Source organism: Grammomys surdaster, unplaced genomic scaffold (assembly GCF_004785775.1).
Source record: "Grammomys surdaster isolate TR1022 unplaced genomic scaffold, NIH_TR_1.0 1166, whole genome shotgun sequence".
Lineage (NCBI taxonomy): Eukaryota > Metazoa > Chordata > Mammalia > Rodentia > Muridae > Grammomys > Grammomys surdaster.
The window spans coordinates 1,589,333-1,613,954 of NW_021605585.1; the positions used below are offsets into that span (position 1 = coordinate 1,589,333).

Below are 24,622 nucleotides of genomic sequence, written 5' to 3' on the forward strand. Positions count from 1 at the left end.
TTCCAGTTGGACTCTAAGGGCACAGGGCTAAGAAAGCCTGTATCCTATACAGACAGGGGACACAACTGCATGGGAACAAGAAAGTCTGTGTCCCATACAGACAGGGGACACAACTGCATGGGGATAAGAAAGTCTGTGTCCCATACAGACAGGGGACACAACTGCATGGGGATAAGAAAGCCTGTGTCCCATACAGAAAGGGGACATAACAGCATGGAGATAAGAAAGCCTGTGTCCCATACAGATAGGGGACACAACTGCATGGGGATAAGAAAGCCTGTTTCCCATACAGACAGGGGACATAACAGCATGGGGATAAGAAAGCCTGTGTCCCATACAGACAGGGGACATAACAGCATGGGGATAAGAAAGCCTGTGTCCCATACAGACGGGCCAGGCCTGACCAGTGCTGCATACTCAAGAGCTAGGAATGAGAAAGAAAACTGGAAGGAGAGAGCCTGGGTAACATGGAAAAGAATGTTAAATATTCCAAAACCATATTCTTAGTGTAGCATCCTTTGTTAACTAAAATGACAAGGGAACGGACCTTTGCCCATGTGTATTAGCGTATCAATGGCTGCATGTCCTACCAGTATCAGCCAAGCTACTTTTTTCACTGGTTACAGATATGCATTGTGGATTCTCACAGCACCCTGTGCCTGACTCTTCAATAGCTCTTAGCAATAGGGCCTCTCAAATAATCCTTGGGAACTAACTACTATATCAATAAATTTCTATGATTTTGAATGAGAAGCTTTTGTATCTCTAAAGGAAATGTCTTTTGTCTCCTTCTCATTAGGTGATATTGGTCGCTCTGCTCATAGCAGTAGTTAACCAAATCCCAAGTTAAAGATGCTTCATCTTCATCATCACCACCATTGCCATCACCATCATCATCAGCCTTTTTTTCTAGCTTAATACTTTACAATGTCCTGTGTTATATAATTTTATGTTTAGGTCTCATAGCCATATCTGAAGGAATAAGACTTGGAAGCATTTAAAATGTCCAGAGAGAGGGGCCCGGCTATGAAGAGTGGGGTAAGTTGAGTGATGTCAGTGTATTAACTGCCTGTGTCAGAGTTTGTTAGGCACAAAGGTCTCCAGGTTTTATAACTGCTCTAACTTGGGGATGCCACAGACCTCACAGCGGTAGCAGTGCACATGGAAATCACGGTCCAGAGCTACAATGCGGACGGTCTCCTCCTGGCCTGGGGCCGGCATGATAGGTTCCTTGCACACAGAACAGCGCGGGGCAAATTTCCTGAAAATAGAAAGAATTCTGGTGAGATTCAAGTACAGATGAGGATGGAGAGGGACACAGAAGGAAACAGAAAAACTAGGAGACTGACACCTTAGCTATATTTCCTGTGTGACCTTGACCAGAAGAGACTGAGGCAGTAGAGGCCCCTACAAACAGTGAGTAGTGCTATCTGACAGGGAAGAGTGTGCGATCTGCGTTGTACAGAGAATATCAGGGAACTCATTAGCAGGTAGCATGTGGGATGCCGTGATCCTGTGTATAGAACTCTTGCATGAGCATGACCTAGCTGAACACAGGAAACAAGGTCCTGCCTGCACATGCATGACAAAGGTCTTGGTAGGCCCTGACCACCCTCTGACTTGCTTCTATTGGTACTCCTTCATTCTGCCACAGACAAATATCCTGACATTGAAAATCTTTATAGCTTCTTTTGCTAAAATTTGTCTTGAGTTCTCGACCATAGGAACCCTCAAACACACATCTGCATATATATCATTTGTGGAGGTGTGACCTGAGACATGATTTGGAATGGACACACATAAGAACTGAAGACAATCGTTAAAAAATACACAGAGCCAGCATGTCTGAAATCCTAGTACTGCAGAGGCTGAGGCAGGAGGATCACCCTAAGCTCCAGCCTAGCTTGGGCTACTGAGTGAGACCCTGTCTCAATACCTAAAATCCAATAGTAGAGAAAAAGGATGTAGAGATTCTGAGGAAGTTACTAAAGTTCTCATGGTAATGGTTTTAAGATTAATGATGTTAAAATTTATCTACTGTAGTAAGACTTAAAAGGAAATAATGACGGTAATCTAATACTGTGCAGGGAACTTCACGGTTGTCAGAGAGTTTTTACATACATTATACTCGCTGTGTACGTTCTAATTTTCCTGGAGGCACCCAAAAGGCATCTGTATGGCTGCAATCTAAATAAATATGAATTAAGCAGCAGATCGATTGATTGCTGTGAAAGAAAAATTAAGAGGATCATGGTACAACTGCAGCAGTAATCAGGGTTGTTGTAATGGATATTTTATGCAAGAAGTTGATATTCAGTGGGAAAAAAACTGCTTTGAATTAACTGATTATTTTTGAATCTGGGTTATCAGTAGTAAAATAGCCAGGCTTCTGATATTAACTTTAAAGCTTCCTCTCCCCAGCTACCAGGATGCTGGGAGTGCAGAAGTAGCCACAGCCTCGCTAGTTTTTCCCAGGTACAATGAGTTCCTCTAGGATTCAACTTCCCTTTCTTCTCTCTCTCTCTCTCTCTCTCTCTCTCTCTCTCTCTCTCTCTCTCTCTCTCTCTCTCTCTTTTCTTTACTTTACCTTTTTAGGTAGTAATTATTTCTATGTCTTTGCTGACCACTATGATTGGCTCATACAAGAGAATTTTGAGCAATACCCAATGACATGAACCACCTGCCATACTGTTTCTTGTGGGAAAGATGTTACTGGATTTTATGTCTAGTCTCATGGTCCATCTCTAGGTCGTCTGAAGCTATGTCCTTTCTGACCAGTCACTCGTCCTTAGCAAAGCGTAGAGGCAGGAGCTGTCACTGCAGTGCTCATGATCTGTGGGGGTGTTTTCCAGTGCCAAAGAGGCCAAGTGGACACTAATAAATACTAATAAAAATGGGTGAAAGCAGTTCTGATGGGTATTGTTTACTAAGTGCCTAATATGTACTAAGTTCTGTTAAGCACTGTGCACATGTTATTATTTTCTGTTGATGGCCGTCTTAAGGGAAAGTATTTTTTATCACTTCTATTCTTCAGTCAAGGGAGCCATGAACCAAGTCATTTCATATCCAACATATTTTTGGCAATTAACAAATGAATGCTAAAATAAACGACTAAGTGGATCAGTGCTCTGGTTTGGACTTGCAATGTTCCCTTCAGGCTCATAGACTTGGGGCTCAGTTGCCAGCTGAAGAACCTTTGTGAAGTGACTGGATTGTGACAGCTTAGACTTCAACAGATTAGTGTAGTATGCAGTCACTGTGCAATGGTGCTATCAGGAGGGGGTGGAGACATAAGAGGAACGCTTGGAGGAATGAGCAGCTCACTCACTGACAGCATGCTCTTCCAGGAGACATCTTGTCCCTGATAGCCATGAGGTGAATAGTCTTTTTCTTCCTTTCTTCCATCATGCCTTTCTTCCATCATATACTGCCTCACCACTGGTCCAGAAACCCAGGACCAGCTCACTATGGACTAAATATTCTGAAAATCAGGTGTCTAAATAAAACTTTTCTACTCAGGTATTTGTCATAGGGGAAGGAAGTCTCGCAAAGACCACAGATGACATCTCTACCAAGAAACCACAGATCACTCATTGTGTATGTGCCACACACCAACAGTTTAAGCTGACTGTTCAGGTCATCACCAGTGCCCTGGCACTAGAAACACAGACTCAACAATACTCCAGCACAGGCCTCATAGGAAATTCTCCATGCTTCTGTATTTGTCCGAAACTTTTTATATATAGTCTCTCTTGTTGCAAGAAATATCTAAATTGATACTGTAAAACTATTCATATGTGCAGGTCATTACAAATTCAACACTATATAGACTTACTCAAATAAAATTAGTCAAATATAGAGTTGCCATGATCCCTGGGAATAAGAAGGGGTAAGGTCAAAGAAGTCTTATTAAAATAGACTGTAAGTTTAGCTTTGAATACAGTCATATTGGTAAAATAAGGAGACTGTGTGTGTATGTATGTATGTATATATGCACATGTATATATACATGTGTGTGTGTGTACGCCTACTGGCCACCCAGTACACCTACTGTGTACAGGACCTAAGGTAATCACAGAGTTCTTAGTAGCTACTGGTAATCAAGTCTGTGAAAGAGTTCAATTCCCAGGCTGTAGGATATGAGTCAACCTTAAGCAAAGGTAGTTATATGGAAACAGGCCCTTAGGCAAACCTCATGATTCTTGCCTTTAAGTGAGAAGCTCTGAGATGACATTTTGAGGGGCTTTTCCCCTATATTCTCTATCAACAACTCCCTTGTTTCTTACATAGCACACATCAACTCCTGCTTGCCTCGTGAGGCCTGCTGGATCCTTGAGCCAAATGCTCAGTTCTGAGGAGCACAGGGCAGCTGTCCTCTGGGTGCTGCTCTTTCTGCCCTGTATCCTGGCTATCCCCACACACCCTGCCTCCTCCCCACAGGCCCAGCTTTGACCTTTCTCCAGCTCTCACTGTCCAGCTTCTCTTTCAGCACTCAACACAGCCATGGCACAGAGAGGGAAGTGTGTGGCTGTGAGTAGAATCAAGCTGAGATAAAAGCTCACAGGAGAAACCCACTCAGAACAACCACAAAGAAGCTTTCCACAGCAGAGAGGCAGGCTCTGCCCCTTTGTTAGTCTCCATACAGATGCACTAACTCTCCCCATGCTAGACAGCTAGCACCATGTGCTGGAAGGCTGACACCCTGTGATGGAAAGTTAGCAACCCATGGTGGAAGACTAACACCTCATGGTGGAAGACTACCACCCCATGATTGAAGGCTAGCCACTCTGTCTTCTAGTACTGTCAAAGCTAAGCAACAAGCATTCCGGAATATGTTCTTTTCTTTTTCCATAGAAGGGTAATATCTAAACCCCCACATCTTCCAATTGTGCAGACAATATTTTTTAAAAAATAACTTCTTATTTTTCATGTGCACTGAAAGAGGAGGGGCAGGCCTTGAGATATGTATCTTTCTCTGCCCCTTCAGTTGCTCAAGTCTGCTTTGCGGGAGCGTTCAGACCCACAGGCTTATGTCACTGGTTACAAGTCTCTAATTATGTTCCCCACCACTAGAAAGAAAGATAAATGGCAGCGACATAAACTTGCATTTGTCAGAACCGATTCCCCTTTTAATTGAGGGGTGTAACATCTCGGGTTTTTCCTGTAACACAAACATGTGTGCTCCGCTTACAGCTATCTGTCTGTCTGTCTGTCTTGAATCAGTGGAGTCTCAGAAAGGAGAGAATGGTGACAGAAAAACACTCTGCATTGACTTCTTTTCACTTCCCTTAAATAGATGCAGGTTTTTTTTTTCATGTGTAATTACAAGCTAAAAATAGCAATAATGTGAAGTACAATTTATGCTGTGACTGCCCTTTAAAAATGAGCCTTTTCTTGACTAATTCAAGTTGAAAATTTCTGCTTCTGGGTTTTAAAAATTTATTTATTTATTAAATTCATTCAGCCTCACATCTTTTGGTGAGGTTTTTGCTTTCACTGCTACTTGGGAGAGTGGTCAGGAAATTCATTTTTAAAATATGAGTCTCAGGTCCCCAAACTTCTTGTGGAAAGTACCTTCTGACACTGACAATCAACAGTGGGGAAAGAAACCCACAGCCTGTCTTGAGCCTCAGAGTGGAGCCCAAAGTGGTCAGCAATGTGCTTCATCCTTGGGAGTCTTACAAACCACTCACAGAGCGGCTGCCCAGCAAACGGAAGCAAGGAAGCTGTGCTGCCTCTCACAAGCCATACCTGAAGCTCCCCACATAGACCATAGAAAACATGTGCACTGATGCGATGAACTGGTTAGCCCAGCCAACAATCACAATGATGAAAAATACAAAACTGCCATTTTCCCAAACCGGAGAGTTATTGGACAAGAGAAGAACTGTGAAATCGGAGACATGAAGAGAAATTGTATGTTTTTAGGATTTTTCTCAAAATGTGGCACTAATTGAAGTCATCAGGAAACATATTGAGACACACAAGGCCTTGGTCTGGAGGAGTGTGAGGGAGGACATGGATATGTTGGCTATGGCATGTGACTACCTTTTGCACTGGAACTGTGGGGTGGAATTGCTCTCTGTGTCTGTGGACTAGCACCTCGTAATGGTACAGTGACAATCATGGAGAGGTTGTCATAGTTAGGAGATCATTTGGACAAGTTTTGGTGTAATAACTAAATTGAAGAGCTGGGAGTTGTTCAACGTGACAATGACCACACCCCTCAACTCCCTGAATCAACTCCTCCATATCTACAGCTTCACAAGGATGTCACGATCAATTGCAGAGAAGCTGTGAATAGAGAAAATGTGGAAGGATGACAGGGACCTCCTAACATCTATCCGTGCTCTGGAGGTCACTCTCAGAATATCTCCCTAAATCCCAGAGTACATGGCTCAGAATGAAGCACAGCCAGTGGCAGGCAGCAAGATCACATGTCAAGAGGACTGACAGGTTGGAAGGGAGAGGGGTTGCTTACTTGTGGAAGTCCTCAATGCAGTGAATGAGGCCGCAAGCGTCTACTGTAAATGGGATGCCGTCCAGGCTACGGTGGCACATCACACAGGTGAAGCAGTGAGGGTGGTAGGCCTTCCCGGTGGCACGGAGGATCCGCTCCATGATGGGCTTAGAACACACACTGCACTGCTCCAGTGTATTCTGAGGAAAGAAGAAAACTGGTTAGCAGGGCAGCGTGGCTTCAGTGTTGAACAAAGCACTCTAGGAAAGGAGGTTTGCAGTAGCATCAGCAACATCAGAGATTCACACAGGAGGGTCAGAGGGAATTACCCAGGCATTGGGCAGCAAACCCATGTTTTAGAATGCCTGCTGTCTTTTCTCCTGTAGCATTCTGTTCTACTGCACCAAGAGTGATGACAAGTTTTCAATAAAGGCTCAGCTAGTAGGGATCTGGGGTATCGACAACTCATTTTATCTTAGGCCAAAGGCTGCCTCTGAGAACACACGAGCAAGGGACCTGTAATTCAGCAGAACCTTATTTATAAAAACACATGGTAGGCTAGACATATTCACTGAAGTACATCACACAGGTTCTGTGTTCAGAAGATTGCTTTACAATTTCAAGAAAACTTGCCTCAATATTAAAGACATAGTAGGGTCTCTGATGGTCCCCCAACTTTTTATCTGTAATGACTGAGACAAGTCCACGCCCTCTGTACAGCCCTAATTGAAACTCCCATTTAAAATCTCAAAATTCAAGCTAAATGAACTCCTGATAGAAATGTTGAACATGAATGGTGGTCTAATAGTACAAGTGAACTAAGATTTACTTGGATTTGAAATTATGCTGGGCCTTAGGAATAAGTGTGACCCTTAAGAGCTAATATTCAGCAAGGCAGCAAGGTTAACTATCAATCCACTCCCAGACGGTGTTCTCAACCAGTAATCCTGTTTCACATGTGATATATTATTCTCTAAAGAAAGCATCTGAAGTGATTCACTAGAAATGGGAATCAAATTAGGGTGTAGATGTCAAGAGCTATACACCAAAGTGGATGGAGCATGAGAATTAAGGGGAACCTGCCTTCTTGCTCTGAGATCTTTAAATACGTTGAGGGGAGAGATGCCTGTAGAGAGGTAACAAGGGCCCTGAGAACTGAAGTAACGCCCTGGACCCCTACAAGCCTGCCCCATGTGACCCTGAACCATGGACGTGATCATGTATTTCCCTTATGCCAGGCCTTCATGGCTCTGTAGTGAAAAAAGAATGAATTCTTTCCATGACATCTGACTTCCCTCTATAGGCTCAACTCTTCAGAGTATCCTAGCAGCATGCCCACTCTCCTTCCTACTCAGGAAATACCTAGCTTTTATATCTTGATGTGCGAGTCCATGAATGGCAAGGGCCATTCTAACCTTCCAACGTACAGGTTAGAAAGCTCTTCCATTACCCACCTGACTATTACTCTCTGCCCCACTTCAATTTATTTATTTTTCTACAACACTTAACTGTATATATCTCATTACTCTATAGTGCTACAATTTCATTAAAGAACAGGATTGTTTGTTTAAAGGCTTTTCAAAACATTATTATTTTTATGTGCATTTGAAATTATGTTTGTGCACGAGAGAGGTATCCACTGGAGTTACAGACAGTTGTGAGTTGCCATGTAGGGGGTGGGACTTGAACCCGAGTCCTCTGGAAAAGCAGCTAATGTTTGTTGCTCTCTCTGTCTATGTCTGTGTACCAGCACCTCCTAATGGTACAGTGACAAGTGTGGAGAGGTTCTAGTCAGAAGGGTTTATTTTTTTTAAGAATACATTTCTCTGTTCCAGTATACTGCTTGGAATAAAAACAAGGTGGGGACGAATGTCCACAGAAAGAATGAATAAAGAAATCTTGTCTAAGTAGCATGGCGGCACAGCACTGGTCCACCACCTCTGACTCTGGAATGCATCCCAAGCTGAACTGGCCAATTCAAAATCATCCTCTCTGATGAGCTGTGGCTGCCTAAGGTTCTGAAGCTGCATAGTCTAACTATGAGCCTCCTTTCCCTGCATCTTGAACTGATGAAATTAAAATAACAGAGGCATCCAGGGTGAAGGTCTGGAGGCCAGCCTTCTTCTTTTCTATTCTGGTGATCTGAGTTAGTGTGACTGGAAATTGTCTTCCTGGGGCTTCTGTTTTGCTTCTCTGTGGGTTTTAACTTTTTTCCCCCTGCTTTTTAAAACCCAGTCTGTAATGGAGTTGAATAAAACAGAATATGCTAGACCAGAAAACGTATTTGTTTGCACTGAGGCTTGGCTCTGAGGTTCAGCTCATTTGCTCAAAACCAGGAGCAACATACAAGGCTTAGTTAGTTTCTAAGGGAGAGCATTATGGTCTGTGAGTAGTCTATTCAGGGGATGGGGAATCTGGTCAGTTCTACAAAGAAAATAAGCTTAGAGTATGCCTAAAATTAGCCTCGTGAAAAATGCCCCAAAATCAGAAAAAAAAAAAAGTTTCCAAGAAAGTAGCTAGCTCAGACAAACTGCCATGAAGGGCGCCCTAACCTTCCCCAGACAACTCCCTCTATTGTCTACTGTCCCCATTTTACACTGTCAGGGCGGAGCACGCTTGTACTTCCTGTAGGCCAGGAGAGGTCAGAGTCAGGGCCTACTGACTAACTGGGTCACTGAGCTCACTAGGACCATTGAGGTTGGCATTTCTACTTTCCTGACTCCTGACAAACTCACATATAGCCATAACAAGAGGCATGTGCTTCTTAAAGTCTATGCAGTGTCCTGGCTGGGACAATACAGAAGAATCATTTCTTTTGTATAATTCTTTGCTCTCTTTGAGACTTCAGGTTTCTCGGTGGTAAAATGATTTATCCCAATTTTCCAGCTTACTGTTATTTATTAGTACTAAGAATGCAAGAAAAGGCCAATTTCCGACTACCAGATACATACTACAAACAAGTGGAAAATCCCTGGACAGAAGTTTGAAAGTAGTACTTACATGTTTGTCTTCCTACTTAAGACTTTTAGAAACTTCTAATTGTAAAATTTTAAGCACAATAATGGAATCTTTGTACCTTTTATACATGGTTACTTTTAAACAGAAAGCTGGACTCTTCATGTACATATTTAAGCTTTTCTAAAGTGGGATTGAGTGGCTGTGAATGACAGTTTTGAAGGAAACAGGCTTCAATAGCATTAGGGCAAAAAAGATGTCTCTAAGTCTGCTCAGAGCATGTCTTAGATGTGGAACCCAGTGCCATATGTGACAGGTGAGTAGCTGGCACAAGAGCACACTGTAACTTGGGGACCCTCCCAATCAGCAGTGTGCTTTGTGACCTGGCTCCTCCTCCTCACCACTGAGCTCCCTCCCATGTGGCCTTCGCCTTCTCTCCAGCATTCTGAGCTCATTGCTACATCTTTAAAAACCAGTGCACACACCCAGGGCACCTTATACTTTTCTTTGCCTAGAAAATATCTGCTCTCTTTCTTTTAAAAATAAAGCTCAAAGGCCACTTATTCTGGAAAAGAAATATTTCCTGATTCTCCTTCTGTTATAGTAAAAATAAATCACACTCTCTGCTGCCATAGGATTGCTTATGAGATGTTTTCCCTATGACATCTACATGGCCAAGTAGTGCTCTCTTCTCTCTTCCTACGAAACCTCAGTCTGAGGTTGTGTTGCCTAATGGAACAGATTCTGAAACAACTTTTCACACAGGAAGCTATTAAGCAGTATCCTTGTGATTAGCATCTATGGGAGATTAAACAAACAGTTAGATGACACCTATGATGTAGCTACAACCAAAGCCTAGATTCATCCAAGGAGGATGTGACAGCTGGGAGGGACCTGAAGATTTGTTCTTTCATGAAGCTCTTGATGAGAGCCTCTACAGCTGCATGTATCAGTCAACAAACACAAGAGCATCTCTGAGAATGAAGTGCTTAACTCTGACGGAAGTACTTTCCTTCATCTGATAATTAACACAGAGGGACCTAGCTATGAGCCTTTACCAGTCAATATTCCCAGCAGCTGGGGAAATGAGAACTTCAGTCTCGAAGAGGCCTGTCGGCAACACACTACATCATTTACACAAATGGTCATCATTGCCCTGGGCCTGCATAGTCCATGGTCCCGGATAGGAACTGGTACCAAGCTGTCAAGACCTTGTCACTTAAATTCAATGCTAGATCTATATTTTATTAATTTTATAACAGACATTACTTTGAGCAGTTACTTTAATCAAAAATGTAACAGTTTGAGAGAACCAGAAAAGAAAAAGGGAATCAGTAGTCGAAAGGCACAGGTTATAAACTTTTCTGAAATGATGATGCTCCAGTTGTGATGAGAAACAAAAATTTAACTAAAAATCAAACTAAAATCACAAACAAACTTGTACTCAAGACTCCCCAGTGCAACTGTTGTTAAATCTGAGATACAATCTGGTTGTAGTTTTTATATCCCTGGGTGTTATATAAATAACTTTTCTAATTCCCAGGCAGAAGAGCTGGAAGGAGCAGCCGAATATAAATGAGGCATGCAGGCAGCACAAACACTAGCCGCCACAGAGAGAAGGAAGAGGGTGGTACCACCACCACAGCAGACAGGAATACACTGGTCAGGGTGAGCACTGCGATCAAGACAGACGTGCACCGAGAGTTGGAAGACTAGAAAGGGAGCTGTGGTAAATCTTTAATTAAGGTGATCTTACCTTTTTGGTGAAATGAGCAATATCACAAAACAGAAAGGATTATAAGATGATGAGGCCACATCTCATGTTAGAGAGTGTTTCGGCCTTAGTTGATCAAGAGAAAATCAGGAAGTTAAACGAGTAGGGCCCGGAGATTACGACCTTCCACATGTGCTTCTCTCAAAATGCTGTGGTTAGAGAAGTGACACCAAGGAGGCCTTCTAAGAGAGCCCAAGCTCACTCCTCCATGAGGAGTGTCAAAGGATGGAGGCTGGGAGATGCATACCACATTGTTCACAAACTACCACCCAGGTGCCACCAGAAACCAAGGCCTGGATCATGCATGACTAAGGCTAGAAGCAGATTCCCTGTTCCCTATGCAATGGGGAGCAACTCCGGTACTTCTGTATTTTTGTAGACATACTTTACACTGCAAACAGAAGGCAATGAGGCTTTCTACCTGCAAGTTACATGCAAAGAAATGAAGTCAGGAAACACATCGTGATCTTAAGACCATCTGTCCCCCAAACTCCTACACCACTAGACAGAAAACTCATTGTTGGGTTCCAGCATTTACAGTGGTTGTTTCTGCATAACACTGATGCTTCATGAATTTTAATTAGAAGATAAGCCAACAAATTATGGATAATTTATTTAAAATAAAATTATTTTATGTAACCATGTAAAACCCTGCCAGACAGTAAGCTTCAGCGAGTTTCAGGTGTACCATACTTGAGGCTTACAGGGGGCCAGAGAAGGGTCTCCAGAGTCCCTGAGTTATTAGTTGGGCCTGCAGATGCTTCATTTCCTTCAGTGTTCTGCACAAATGCTATCACTGTTTACATGAACGATGAGGTAAAACATGGGAAGTACATTTCAAGTGTGAGTGTTAAAACAGACTGGTAATTCGGTTCCACAGAAAGAGCTATGATTCAGCAAATTTCTTCCTCAAGTGCTAGTGTAATTATTTAAATTCAAATAATCCTACTGTCTATCTCACTTACGGAATGTTAACCTAGTCTCGGTTCTGACGATCAAGAAGGCTTCCCAGAGGATGGCTATGCTTTAGGGTCTCCATAAGCAAAGACTTCTTTCAGCCCTGGGAACTTCCAGGAGCTTACAGTTAAAGCCCCATCAGCCCTGCCTCCTGCTGAGGCACACATTTCCTACTACAATCTGTCCTGCACTTGGGGCTGCCTTCCTCCTGTATCCACATCGAGATGTATTTTTTTATATTTGTATCTGTGTTTCAAATAGACTAGAAATAATGACAGCAAATTTAGTGCTATCCCCAAATTGTGACTCTCTAATCAGAATCAAAACTCTTCTTTATAGATGAAAATTGTGACTTCCCCCTAAACTTTGCCAGATGATATCAAAACTCTCAAAACTATTTTCTTGTGATGCCATGACTTTCTTTTTTTTACACATACACACAAACATACACACACACATTCACACAGAGACAAACTCATATATATGTACACATATAGAGATATACAGACAGACAGACGCAGACAGACACAGACACACAGACACACAGACACACACACACACACACACACACACTACAAAACACCTAACTGAAGATTCTGTAGAAGTATTTCAACTTTAAGTTTTTATATGACATCCTTCTAAGTATAACTCTTTGGATTTTGGCTTATAATTCTTCAAGTTTCTTAAAATTAAACAAACCCTTCATACACCTCCTCTAATAAGCTGACTCCCCACTTCCTCTACCATCGCAGAGAGCCTGGGGGGTGAAGTGTACATCCTGAAAGTGCAGTGAGAAAGCAAAGTCTGAGACACCCTCCTCTCATTCACAAGTTCCCAGAGCAATAGGAGGAAAGCACATCTACCAACAACTGCTTAAAGGCACAGGGCATGCTGCTCTGATGAAGACACGAGCAACCTGAAGTGACTGAGAGAATGGAGAGGAATTATTTGAGAATGGGGGAGAACAGCTGCTTTCTATGGTTTGTAACGATACTTCTCTTCTTGGTGAGGTTGGATTTGCCACTTAAAAGAAAACTGATTTTAATACTCTTTGGAACTGATGTTATGTTATAACAAGAGTCTTCATCATTATCTAAGCCCTCTTGAGAGATGTCTTAGACAAGCCAGTCTTCAAACAAAACTCACTCTCCAGGTAGAATACTGAAACAAAGATCTGTGAAGTGGTGAGAGAGAATTCAATATTTTCAGGCATGAACATGTATATGATCACCTAAACATTTCAGAGAAATGTATTATTATTAGTCTGGGGATTATGAAGTAGAAGATAAGAATTTTGTTTATATTTGAATTATATAAATTAGCTTTAAAACTAAACAGTAGAGAGAGATACCTCACTTGGTAAAGTGCTTATCAAGGAAGCACAGAGACCTGAGTTCATTCACAAGGACTTAGGTTAAAACAAAACAAAATAAAACAAAAACCCAGGAGTGCAGGGCTGGAAAGATGGTTTGTCTATTAACAGCACCGGCTGCTCTTCCAGAAGACACAGGTCCAAATCCAGAACACGCATGGCAGCTCACACCCTTATGTAACCCCAATTCTGATAATTCAATATCCTCTTTGGAGAAACTACTCCATGTGGGACACAAACATACACATAGCCCCGCACCCATACACAAAAAATGAAAAATGAAAATTACAAAAGCCAGGTGTAGAGGTACATGTTCCAACCATAGTGCTGGTAAGGGTGAGAGATGGATCCTTAAGGCTCACTGGCCATCAAGTCTAGGTTATTGGGCAAATTCCAGATCAATGAGAGAGTATATCCAAACAAACAATCTTTTGATTAAAAAGTATTAGTATAGGTACTCCATAAAGCTCAGAGAGGTGACTTGTCTTTTTAAAGCACGTAGGCCATGTTGAATGGTAGGTCTTCCAAAATACTTTCCTTGGATGTGTCAGAATCCGTGAGAAATGGAGGGAGGCAAAGCTACTTTCATGCCACGGGCAAATTAAAAGATCACAGAACTCCAGCGAGACTATCGTGAAAGGGGAAGAAAGAATAGAATTTCTTTCCTTCTGAGCCAAGTCCAAACAGAGAGCTGTCTTTACAACATCTTCAAGGCATAGTCTTGTTAGGACTTATTCACATGAGAACCGCAGCAAGTCTGTCATACAGCCAAAATGCTGCTGATGACTTCAGGAAGCTGGGTTTGAAAGTCTAGGAATTAAGTGACATTTGGTGTCTTCGCCTACTAAGATTGAAAGTATCTTGATGTGTTTTTAATAGTTAATTAAGATTCCATAAATGGAAGGAAGAACTTAGTCTTGGTATGTAATAGCTTTAATGTTGGTTTTATATAACTTTTCCTCATAAAAAATAATTTCCAGGCCTTTATCTCCACCAAACAAAATCTGGCACCTGGACATGTACATCAACCGTGCAGACACGAGACCTCAGATATCTCCACAGCAGTCAGGCAGGGGAGGCAGAATGGAGAATTTCTATGCTACAGATCTTAATGTGATCAGGATTTGAACCTATGTCTTCCACACCAAAGGCACACAAGCTTCTATCTAGTTCTTACTTTCTGCTAATCAGTATGTTTCTTCTAGCTCCCTGTAGTGGCAATCCCACAAAATGCCCTGGTACATCCTTAGCATTCTGCTGTCTCAGAACACTTCACAAATATATAATTTGGGGCTTCTTGTCCCTTTTCACATTATAGCAGGATGCTGTCACTAGGGAGATGGATTTTCCCAGTATTACTCCCATTTGATGAAGATGTTATGTCCAGGACCCAAGAGACATACTTTCTTGTGTGTTCCCTAGCCCCAATCCAATTACTGGATCCAATCACTGGGTACCTTCTGAAGCGCCAACCTTCTCATTGCAAGTGGTTCAAGAACTAGACAAGACGAATACAATTATTTCTATCAAGTGAAAAGCCATTGCACATGTACTTCTGCTCTTGCACTTTTGTGCCTGCACCTGTCAGTAATGGCCTGTATCATTCATTATTTGTCACCAGGCAGTGAAGGCCGATACATTATCAGCCTCTGAAACAGCATGTTGTCATAACAGGCTTGCAAAAAGTCTTTGTTGTATGAAGAAGGAAATGAACAGCATTAAATAAAATAACATCTGCGGTAAGTTTTGGTCTTAGGATTAATTGTTTTCATCTCAGCAAAAGTGGATCTCTCAAAAAAAATACTGCTTAAAAACTCCCTAAGAGCATAAATGATCTGAAATTATTCACACACACACAGTCAGTAGGGCAACAACCCTTTTACTTAACAACATCTGATTATCAAGGGTAATTGACCCATCTAGGGGAACATTCTAAAATACGAGTTTAAGCAAAGATCTTTCTAGCTATGTGTATACACAGTAATGACCACCTGCGTGCACATTTCAGATCAGAATTAAACCACCCTGAATCACCCATTAGAACCATGATCTGCAAGCAAAGACTAGAAATGTTCTTAGTATCATTCTGCTCACGTGCCTGTTTTCAGAGTCTCAGGCCTGCATGGTGCTTATTTTCTACCTGACTGTGTGGACTGCAATTATTTCCTACATTATAGTCACAAGTGGTCTGAGCCAACAACCAGGGTCACAGAAGGTTTCTCCCTGTACACATGCATATGACAGAGAAGCTTCTTTGAACCAACATGATCTTCTTTCAAAAGAAAGGGAAAACTTTAAGCCTCTAACTCCTGGGAGTGTCAGTGAGAACAGCCAGAGGGTAGTGAGCTAACTCTGATCCTCTGGAGATCATTTGAGCACATTTGGCAATCACTTGGCTTCTGTTGAAAACAAGGCCTTCTAATTACACTTCTGCCAATAGAAGACAAAAGACAGTACTTAGGCTTAGAAAGGTCACGGTGACATGCCAGTGTCAGGGCTGTGATTGTGGTTTCCTTCTAAGTTCAGGCTTGCTGATGGGACAGCCACACAAGGCTGTGGAACCCATTCATGAGAACGGAATCTTAAGCAGGCTGCAAAGTGATTTGCTGTTCTCCTAAGTGATATCTCGCCTGTAATATTTTCTGACACTAGAAATAAAATAATAACATGTTTTGGTTCTTCTTTCTGCACTCTGCACTACACCAAAAGTGGTTTAGATGGACTAGGTAGGGAAGGCTCAGTGAGGGCAGGGTTTTTCCATGCTACAGGGTTTTCCAACTGCCTCAAAGACAAAGGAGGCAGAAAATACAGATGTTTGCTCCTTGCTGCACAGAGTTGTGGACTAACTCCTTCGGTGTCTCTGGAATGCAAATTTTCTTTCACAGTTTAGCAGTCTTTTTTGGATTTCAGCACAGTGAACTAACACTTTCCTGGATTCCAAGACCTCCAGAGAACCAGATGGATGAGAGGAACTGGGAAAAAGAACCCACACTGTTTGAAAAAGGTATGAATTTCTCACTCTGCATTTAGCCAAAAAGCTCTGAAAACTAGAAGAGTGAAATCACTTTGGTTTGTTCAAATGCATGCCATCTCAGTTGTTGGTGGAGTGTGAGAAGAAAAAAGTCCAAAGTGATTTGGTGGTTTGAAGTCTATGTTCAATTTTAGCTGGGAAGCAGATTTTAGGAGAGACGGTGTGTTTACTATCAAAGTCAGGAAAGAAAGTAGAGAGGGGATTGCTCAAGAGATCATTCTAAGTGTCTGTGCTCTAACACCAGGGAAGGCTTTCCAAGGCCAGCTCTTCTACGTGGACACTTCGGCCCTTCTGGAGCCTCGTGGGACCTCTGTTACTGCTTTCCCCACTTATTCTTCTGCCCTTTCACACAGTGGTCATGTACTCTTTAAGGTAGGGACCTACATAGAGTGTTACCTGTTTACATGAAATCTCTAAAGAGGGGCAATCCAAATGTACCCCATCTGCCTGTGCGACACACGCTGCTTAGCCAACAAGAGCTGGGCTGTGGAGACGAACCTAGCCAATGGAGTCCTGTGGGTGTGAATAACTTTCTGCAGTATACACAAAATGGTTTTCTCTTGAATTGCCACAGAATGGCTCTGCACCAGAGCTGTCATGCTGAAGAGACCACTTTTAGTGGGGGGACATCAATGAGAAGCCCTACTTGTTTTACAGTAGCTGATGTACTCTGAGAGGCCTCAGTTCAGAACACTCAGAAGTGTCTACGACCTAGAGCTTCCTGCTTGAGAGACTACAAGATCCCTGACCAACTGGATGTAGGGGGAAAAAAGATTGCTTTATGACTGAAACTTTTTTTTGAATCAACTAGTTATGGTGGCTGCCATATTAAAACAGCACAGCTTCCATATATTTAAAAGCCCTTCAAAGTTAGACATTTAAACTTATTTTTTGTTGGTGGCACTAAATATGTTTCATAAAACACAGCAGATTGTTTGGTAAATATCCGAATAAATGACTGAATGAAATAATGAATGAATACATTTGGAAGTCTCATTATCAATGGACTATAAATTCCAAAAGAGTTTTATTCAAAACGATAGGGTATGCTGAGTGAAATATTGACAAGCCAGAGGGTAAGAATACATATTAGACTTTCCTTTTCCATAGAGGGGGGTAATGGGGTTTTCAAGTCTTTGAAGTCATTATTTATTCCAGGAAACAACATGGTCATTCAGGCACTGGATCATGCATGGTGATTCATTCTCTTCCAGAGTACCTACTGCTATTCTTAACATCTCTGAATGTGAAGACAACAACTTTCATTAATAGGAAAATGAATAAATAAATTAGTGGGAAAAAAGAGAGAAGACAACTTTCTCTTAAATGATTTTTTTTTAATTAACAAAAGCAATATATTTCTTAAGCTCTATAACCAAAAGAATTTGCAGCAGCTAAAGTGTTATGGAGGACCATGGCAGAATATTAGAGTAAGGGAGATCTTGGCCGTTATCTGTGCCAGTCGGTTTGGTGAGTACATTTCCTGCACAGCGTCCCTAGCTGGTCAGGGCTTATCCATCCTGAAATTATCATTTCTAGGGACAGTAGAGTGTCTTGGAAGGTATCCATTCTACTGGCCCACTTAATTGTTAGAAGATTATATTTAATCTTCCTTCTGTCCTCTATAAGTAAGTCTGTTCCCTTTTCTATGCAACAACCCTAAAGGATACTGAAAATATTGTCTTTTTTTGAGCCTTCTCTTGGGATAACTACCTGGAATCTTTCCATCCTTTCTTATGGGCTATTTCTGTCTCTTATCCCCCCAACCACTATTCTCAGCACAAGTTCCAGTTTGTCTTGGTTCCCTTCAGTACATGGTACCCAGAATAGAGCACATCACTGTAGGCTCTATAGCTAGTGTGGGTCCTGCATACCCCTGCCTAAGTAGTGCAGTCAACAATGGCGTTTACTTCTTTGTGATTTGATATACCGCTATTATGATTACTAATCTTATGTTCAAATTTCTTCTCTTAAGGGTTTTATTTATTTATTTATTCTCAAGTATGGTGAAAGATGCTTCATATAGAATCAGCATCAGTTTTCCTTCTACTATCAAGTGCCATCAATTTTCATTAGAAAATACATAATTTTACTACCAGTGTCTATCTGTACTGTGCTATCCCATCACCCCCTTAGATAACCAGAGTAATGTCTGCCATGTCACTCAGCATTTCCATGTCCCTTTTCCATACTGACACAAGTGGACATCAGGCACATTCACATAGCTCCAGAATCTGAAGGCTTTGTTTGAAAAACAAACAAATTTGATTTCTGAGCCTGTTTGTCCTTAATCTTGGGGTTAGGAGATCAGGCACCTACAGCTTTAAAACAGTTCTCTGCTTGTTTGATAGGCTGAAAATTCTGCTCTGAGTTTCTGAAAAGCATTTTTTAGGGAGCTAATCTACCCTGAATTTCCTTCAGGGAAAGGTAGTGACTTGAGTTGGAAGGAGACTTAAAGAAGAGAGAAGGAAAGAAATGCAGAGAGAGGTCTGCAGTAATAGGTGTCTGCTCCATGGTAAGTGCTGGGTGTGGTTTGTTCTCTCTCCCTCCCTCCTCCCACCCCAAATCGATTTAACCAATTAAATTCTCACAGTAACTCCAGGATCAAAATATTATTACTATTTCATAAAAGAGTAAAACATAGATTTTTTTTAAATTTACATGTATACAAAGTCATAAGTTGACAGACAGGGAGTGAACACAGTCTTGCCTCATATCTATCTACATAATTGGTAAACAAATACTTCATAAGAGAAAGTTAACACTGTAAATATGTAGACATATATGATGAGTGTACATATTACAAGTGATCTTAACTAAAGATTGCACCTCAGAGTTGCAATAATCTACAGAAGGACAGAAGGATATCAGGGACATCAGCCAGAGAAATGTTACCCCTTTTCGAGAGTGTATATGGGTAACTGCTTCTCTTTTCTCTTTAGTAACTTAGTGATAGTTAAATACATAGCTGCCTGGTATAATATATACGTGCTGCCCCCTTGCATCAACTAGACTTGAGTCAGAGTGGAATGAAGTAGGGGCAAGAGGCAGGATACCAGCACAGCAGGAATCTGGTACCTACCTGTAGTGCCCTGGAGCATCTACTTTCTCACTGAGAGGGCAATAATACCATTTAGGTAATTTTCTGACTCTTCAGCTGAACAAGGTCTTCACAAACGAATGTACTTTGTGGTTTGAGTCTAGTCATTCTCCTCCTTTTGCCTTAAGTTTTTAATGTGCATGCAAACTAGATATATTTCAAGTCTCTGGGGGAATGACAATGGCCAAAAGAAGGCACATACAGGATCACATGTCTTTCCTGCTGGGGGCCACATGCAGGTCTCCCTAGGGAGAAGCAGTTTGGGGCTGCTGGACATCTACCCATTTTCTTATGTTCAATAGGACAGTCTGCTCCCTACTGCAGCCAAAGACTCCTTGGAATGAGACCTTTGGCTTCTCAGCTGCTCTTAAAGCTAGTCTCACTGATGTCTGACTGTACACTTCCATACTTTGATTATATGTGTCCTCCCCTCTGAAGAATTTCTGGAACAAGTCCCTCTCTAACAGAATCCATTTATCCTCTGCCATTAACAATGCCTTACAGGTAGAACTCTGTCCCGTCATCCTGTTTCACTGTGTTCTTGGTTTTATGAGTGTTTTTCTTTGTTGTATTTTGAACCTTGGGGAATGGGTCCTCCAATTCTTGTTTCAATTCCATAGCTAGCAAAGTGTCTGCCACAGCATTAGGTACGTAGGAAGTGCCCTTGACTCATGAGTGAGGAGATAACATGCGAAGAGTTGACTTTGTTGAGGTAACTGTGAATCCTCATCTCGTTTAGAAGACACTACACTCCATATAAAAATGCAGATTTAACAGGAAGCAGGAATACTGTGGATGTTTGGTCAATGATTACAAACCTTTTTATATTGGAGTGAAGACAATAACCCCGCCCAGCCCCCCCCCCCCATGGTCACACAGTAAATCTTTCCAGATGAGCTCTCAGTAAACCACTGATATGCCTTCCTGTATTCTGTCTGTGACATGACTTGACTCAGTGTCACACAATTAGCCTGGGTGAGGCAGATTTAAGAGTTCCCAATCCTCACATTGGCACTCTGAGCCCCAGAGTTTAGCATCTTTGTCAATTGCTTCTCCTTATTGAGGGTACACAGTGTATATATACAGGAGAATCAAGAAAGAACCTGGCTGCAAGGTGTCTTCACAAATGCCTTTCACTCAGTCAGCTCGAATCATGCAGGAAAAAAAATCACAGATACTCAAGAGAACATAAAGATATGATCACTAAAAGTTTCTAGGTAAATATGTCTCTTAAAATTGAATATTTGTTTTCATAGGTGGATTCTATTATGATTCAATACTCCAAGTTCATTGGATGTTTAGCCCCTCTCAAGCTTTTTATATTACCTAACAACCTTCTTTCTAGTTTTATGGTCTCCAGGTCCTAGGATGGCCCAAGTTCTGGCTACCATCACAGCTCCACACACAAAGGTTGCTTCCTCAATGCTCCTCAGTGGATGCTCTTTCAAAAAGCATTGTGATGATGCCATCATAGACTATTTACTGGAAAACGGTGGATCTTATCACAGCTTGGTGAGGTACAATACTATAGCAGAGAACCAGGCATGGATATCTGAGAACGAAATGCACAGTTACTTTACAAGTGTTGAAAGCTCTGCATGTCAGTAACATTAAAGGACATGGTTCTGATATTCTAAGAAGTAGAACAAGTTGCAGTCCTGTAGCTACGTCATCCCCTCAGCAGCATTTTTATCTGACATATCACAAATTTATATGTATTGTCTAAGAAACAGTAGAACCTGGAAGGCTTCATTGTCCCAAGTTTTAAGTCCCTGTTCTTTGTACTCCACCATGCTGCAGAGAAAATGTCCAAAGAGATGGGCAGTAAGAATAGGAGGTGTGCATTATGTCATCTAAAATGATTATATCATTGACTTATGAAATGCTATGGACTCACCCTTCACTCATCTCCTTCCAGGGTTTGCCCAGGTAGAGACAGGTACTTAAATAAATGAAGAGTGTCCCTTCAGAAGAAAGTTCTCATAAATTGATGCAACATTTATCTTTAAAACAGACAAGGAGACAACATAGAAAGCATGTTGTCACCAGGTGGAGGTGGCACACACTTTTAGTCCCAGTACTTCAGAGGCAGAGGCAGGCAGAGCTCTGTAAGTTTGAGGTCAGGGTGATCTACAGACTGAGTTCCAGTACAGCCAGGGCTGTTACATAGAGAATTTCTGTCTCAAAAAACCAAACAACAACAACAACAACAACAACAACAACAACAACAACAAACCAACAACAAACAAACAAAACCCAAATCAAAAAGAAAGAAAGAAAGAAAGAAAGAAAGAAAGAAAGAAAGAAAGAAAGAAAGAAAGAAAGAAAGAAAGCATGTCTTCTATGTCAGGGGAGCAACTGTGTGACAGGCTTTTTCCTCTATGAGAAGAGACAGCACAGAACATAAGCCAAGCCCTAAAGTAGAATAGACACTGACAAATGAGTATTCTGCAGTGCTAGTTGAAATACAGGTAGACCAGAACATTTAATCATCTGATTATCTAGATACAGATTATACAAATTCTAAAACAAACTAAGAGGAAAGAAAATGAACTGAAGTACTATCTAAAGCTCAGTAAGGGAGGGAGACAGGAAGTATGGACTCCTCATATAATTCTGAAGTATGGTAAGACATACAGTAAAGTATCCTTCCCACCAATGGCTTTTCAAATGGATAGTATTCTAAGGGCTTGAAAAGATGAAAATTTAGGAACTCACACATTTTAAGTCTTCTTTGCAGCGTGTTCTTCAGAAATATCCAATGAACTCTGAATACAGAATATAAGTCTGGCATACAGGAGAGGAAATGGGATCGGAGACATTGTAGTCAGCAAGATGATAATCGGGCTACTTCGCCATAGAGATGTAGAAGCTGAACTACAGAAGCAACTGTGAGAGATGTGATATTTGTAGCCAAGGAGGAGTTTTATTAAAGGACAACTGGATGCCAGAGGTAAAAATTCTGGAGGGCTGCCCAGTCCAGCCTGGTAAGTTTGCCGACAGAGCAAAAGAGCTAGCGACAGGAAGGCAGTTATCCTGCCAAGCCAGAGCAGGGCTCTCGGTTGATGGGCCATGTTCTACCTATCTTTCCATAACACCAGTGAAGGGATACAACAGCAGGAGACAATGGGCTGTGTTTGATGACAGGGGTCTCTTGGGCCCTTATTACTGAGAGAAGATACATTGATGCCACATATTCAGTACTCGAGTTCCCATGATTTTCCCTTAAGAAAATTTATGATATAACAAAAATGGAAAAAAAGTGGAGAAGAATGGAGAAGCTAATTATAGCAGAGTGTGGAATTTGGCACATTCATGGAATACTAGACAACAAAAAGAAACAGATGGCTGATACAGCTACAGGGATGAATGAGTCTCAAAAACTGCAAGCTGAATGAGAAAAGGCAGATTCCAGGGAGAGGGGGAGGGAGAAGGACACAGAAAGAGATCGAAACTTACCTGAAGTAAAGAAATAGAAAGCAAGAAGTTGGAAACTGGTTGCTTCCTAGGGCAACAGGTGGGACTGGCTTTGGAAAGGATGTGAGGGAATTTTATGGAGTGATACGTACAACAGTCCATTCTCATCAAACTGAGCACTTCTGACCTAAGTATTTTTTTGCATGTAAATCATGCCTTAATAAAAATGAGAACATTGTAAAAAGGAATAGGAAGCAACACTAAAGTTGGTACCACTGATAAGTATAACATGAGTATGCAAATTAGAAGTAAGTATATTCAAAGTAAATAAGCGCAGGGCAAAAGCCCACTACAGCCCACGTGACCCAGGCCTAGCTAAGAAAAGGGCTGATGCCATAAATGCAGACACATGAGAACTTTGCTCTAAAAAGGGGGTCACTTTAATTCCTATTCATAAGAACCTTTGAGAAAGCAAGACCACACAAAGTCATTCAGTTAGTTCCTCCCTTCTACACAGTAGCTGAGAAAGCAGATTCCCAGAGCAGGTATATGTATCAGGAGACATAAATAGGGCATGGTTGTATGGTTGTCTACATTTCATGACGACTTCTTCCCACTACCCACACTGCCTCGCAGCGTCAGAGATGCTTGCATTCAGCCCCCTTACCCTCCACACTCACAAAGCACTGTCAAAAACACTGAAGGTAGGAGTGTTCCGTTTTCAGAGGTTGGTTTCTTAATGAACTTTGCAAAGTTATAACCTATTTATATAGGCTGGTCTGTGAAGCACCTATATCCACAGCCATGACACTCTTAGCACTCTCCTGCTAGAAACATTCTGGCCACTCAGACAACCACACAGAGGAATCGAGCAAGCCTCAAACAGAGCAGTGGCTTCCCAAGTGACAGGGATGGCTCTTATAACACATCCCTCTGTCCTGAGTGCAGAGGGAGCCTGAACTTGCTTAGGAGACCAGAGCACAACAGAGGAGAAAGTGCTTCATTGTAGGGCAGGGTGGGATACCACGACTGCCCCATGGACTCTCATGGCACAGACAAACTGCTTCACTGGTATTCTCCTCACCAGTAAAAGTGACAGGATTATAATGTCTCCTTTGTGAGGCTAAGAGAATTGGATGAAATGGGCAAGCTCAGGCCCTACCTGCTACAAGTGCACAAGACCCACTGTTCTGAGGGCAGGCCTCACAACCAGCCCAGTCCTGGCCAATATGGCTTCCGTTTGCATTTTTTCCCCCTGATTTGTTCCTCTAAATCTAAAGTGACAGTCTACACTAAACAAGTTCCAGTGAGTCCCAACTAATACAGAATCATTCCTAAATACTTTAGGAGTTCATCAAACATTTGAACACATTACTGTTTCTTCACCAACATCTGGCTAAAGGAAGAAGGGAAACCTGGGGCGCAGGAGGATAGAGGCCATGGAAAAATACCTCTGATAAATTTGGTAAAACACATTTGTAAGGTCAGGAACTCAGAAGGCTGAGGCAGGGGACCAAGAATTCAGAGTCAGCCTAACCTCCTCTTTCTGGTGATAA

At 41.8% G+C, this 24,622-nt stretch overlaps 1 protein-coding gene across 1 annotated transcript in view; it reads right to left on the bottom strand.

The window, feature by feature from the left end:
• The window catches only part of Lpp (LIM domain containing preferred translocation partner in lipoma), a 424,227-nt gene that overhangs the window by 2,770 nt on the left and 396,835 nt on the right, over positions 1-24,622 (bottom strand). The window contains exons 8-9 of the mRNA XM_028783897.1: positions 6,482-6,660; positions 1,141-1,261 (exon numbers count right to left, since the gene is read on the bottom strand). Of these exons, the coding sequence (XP_028639730.1) occupies positions 1,141-1,261; positions 6,482-6,660 (300 nt within the window). The remainder of the gene's footprint in view (positions 1-1,140; positions 1,262-6,481; positions 6,661-24,622) is intronic.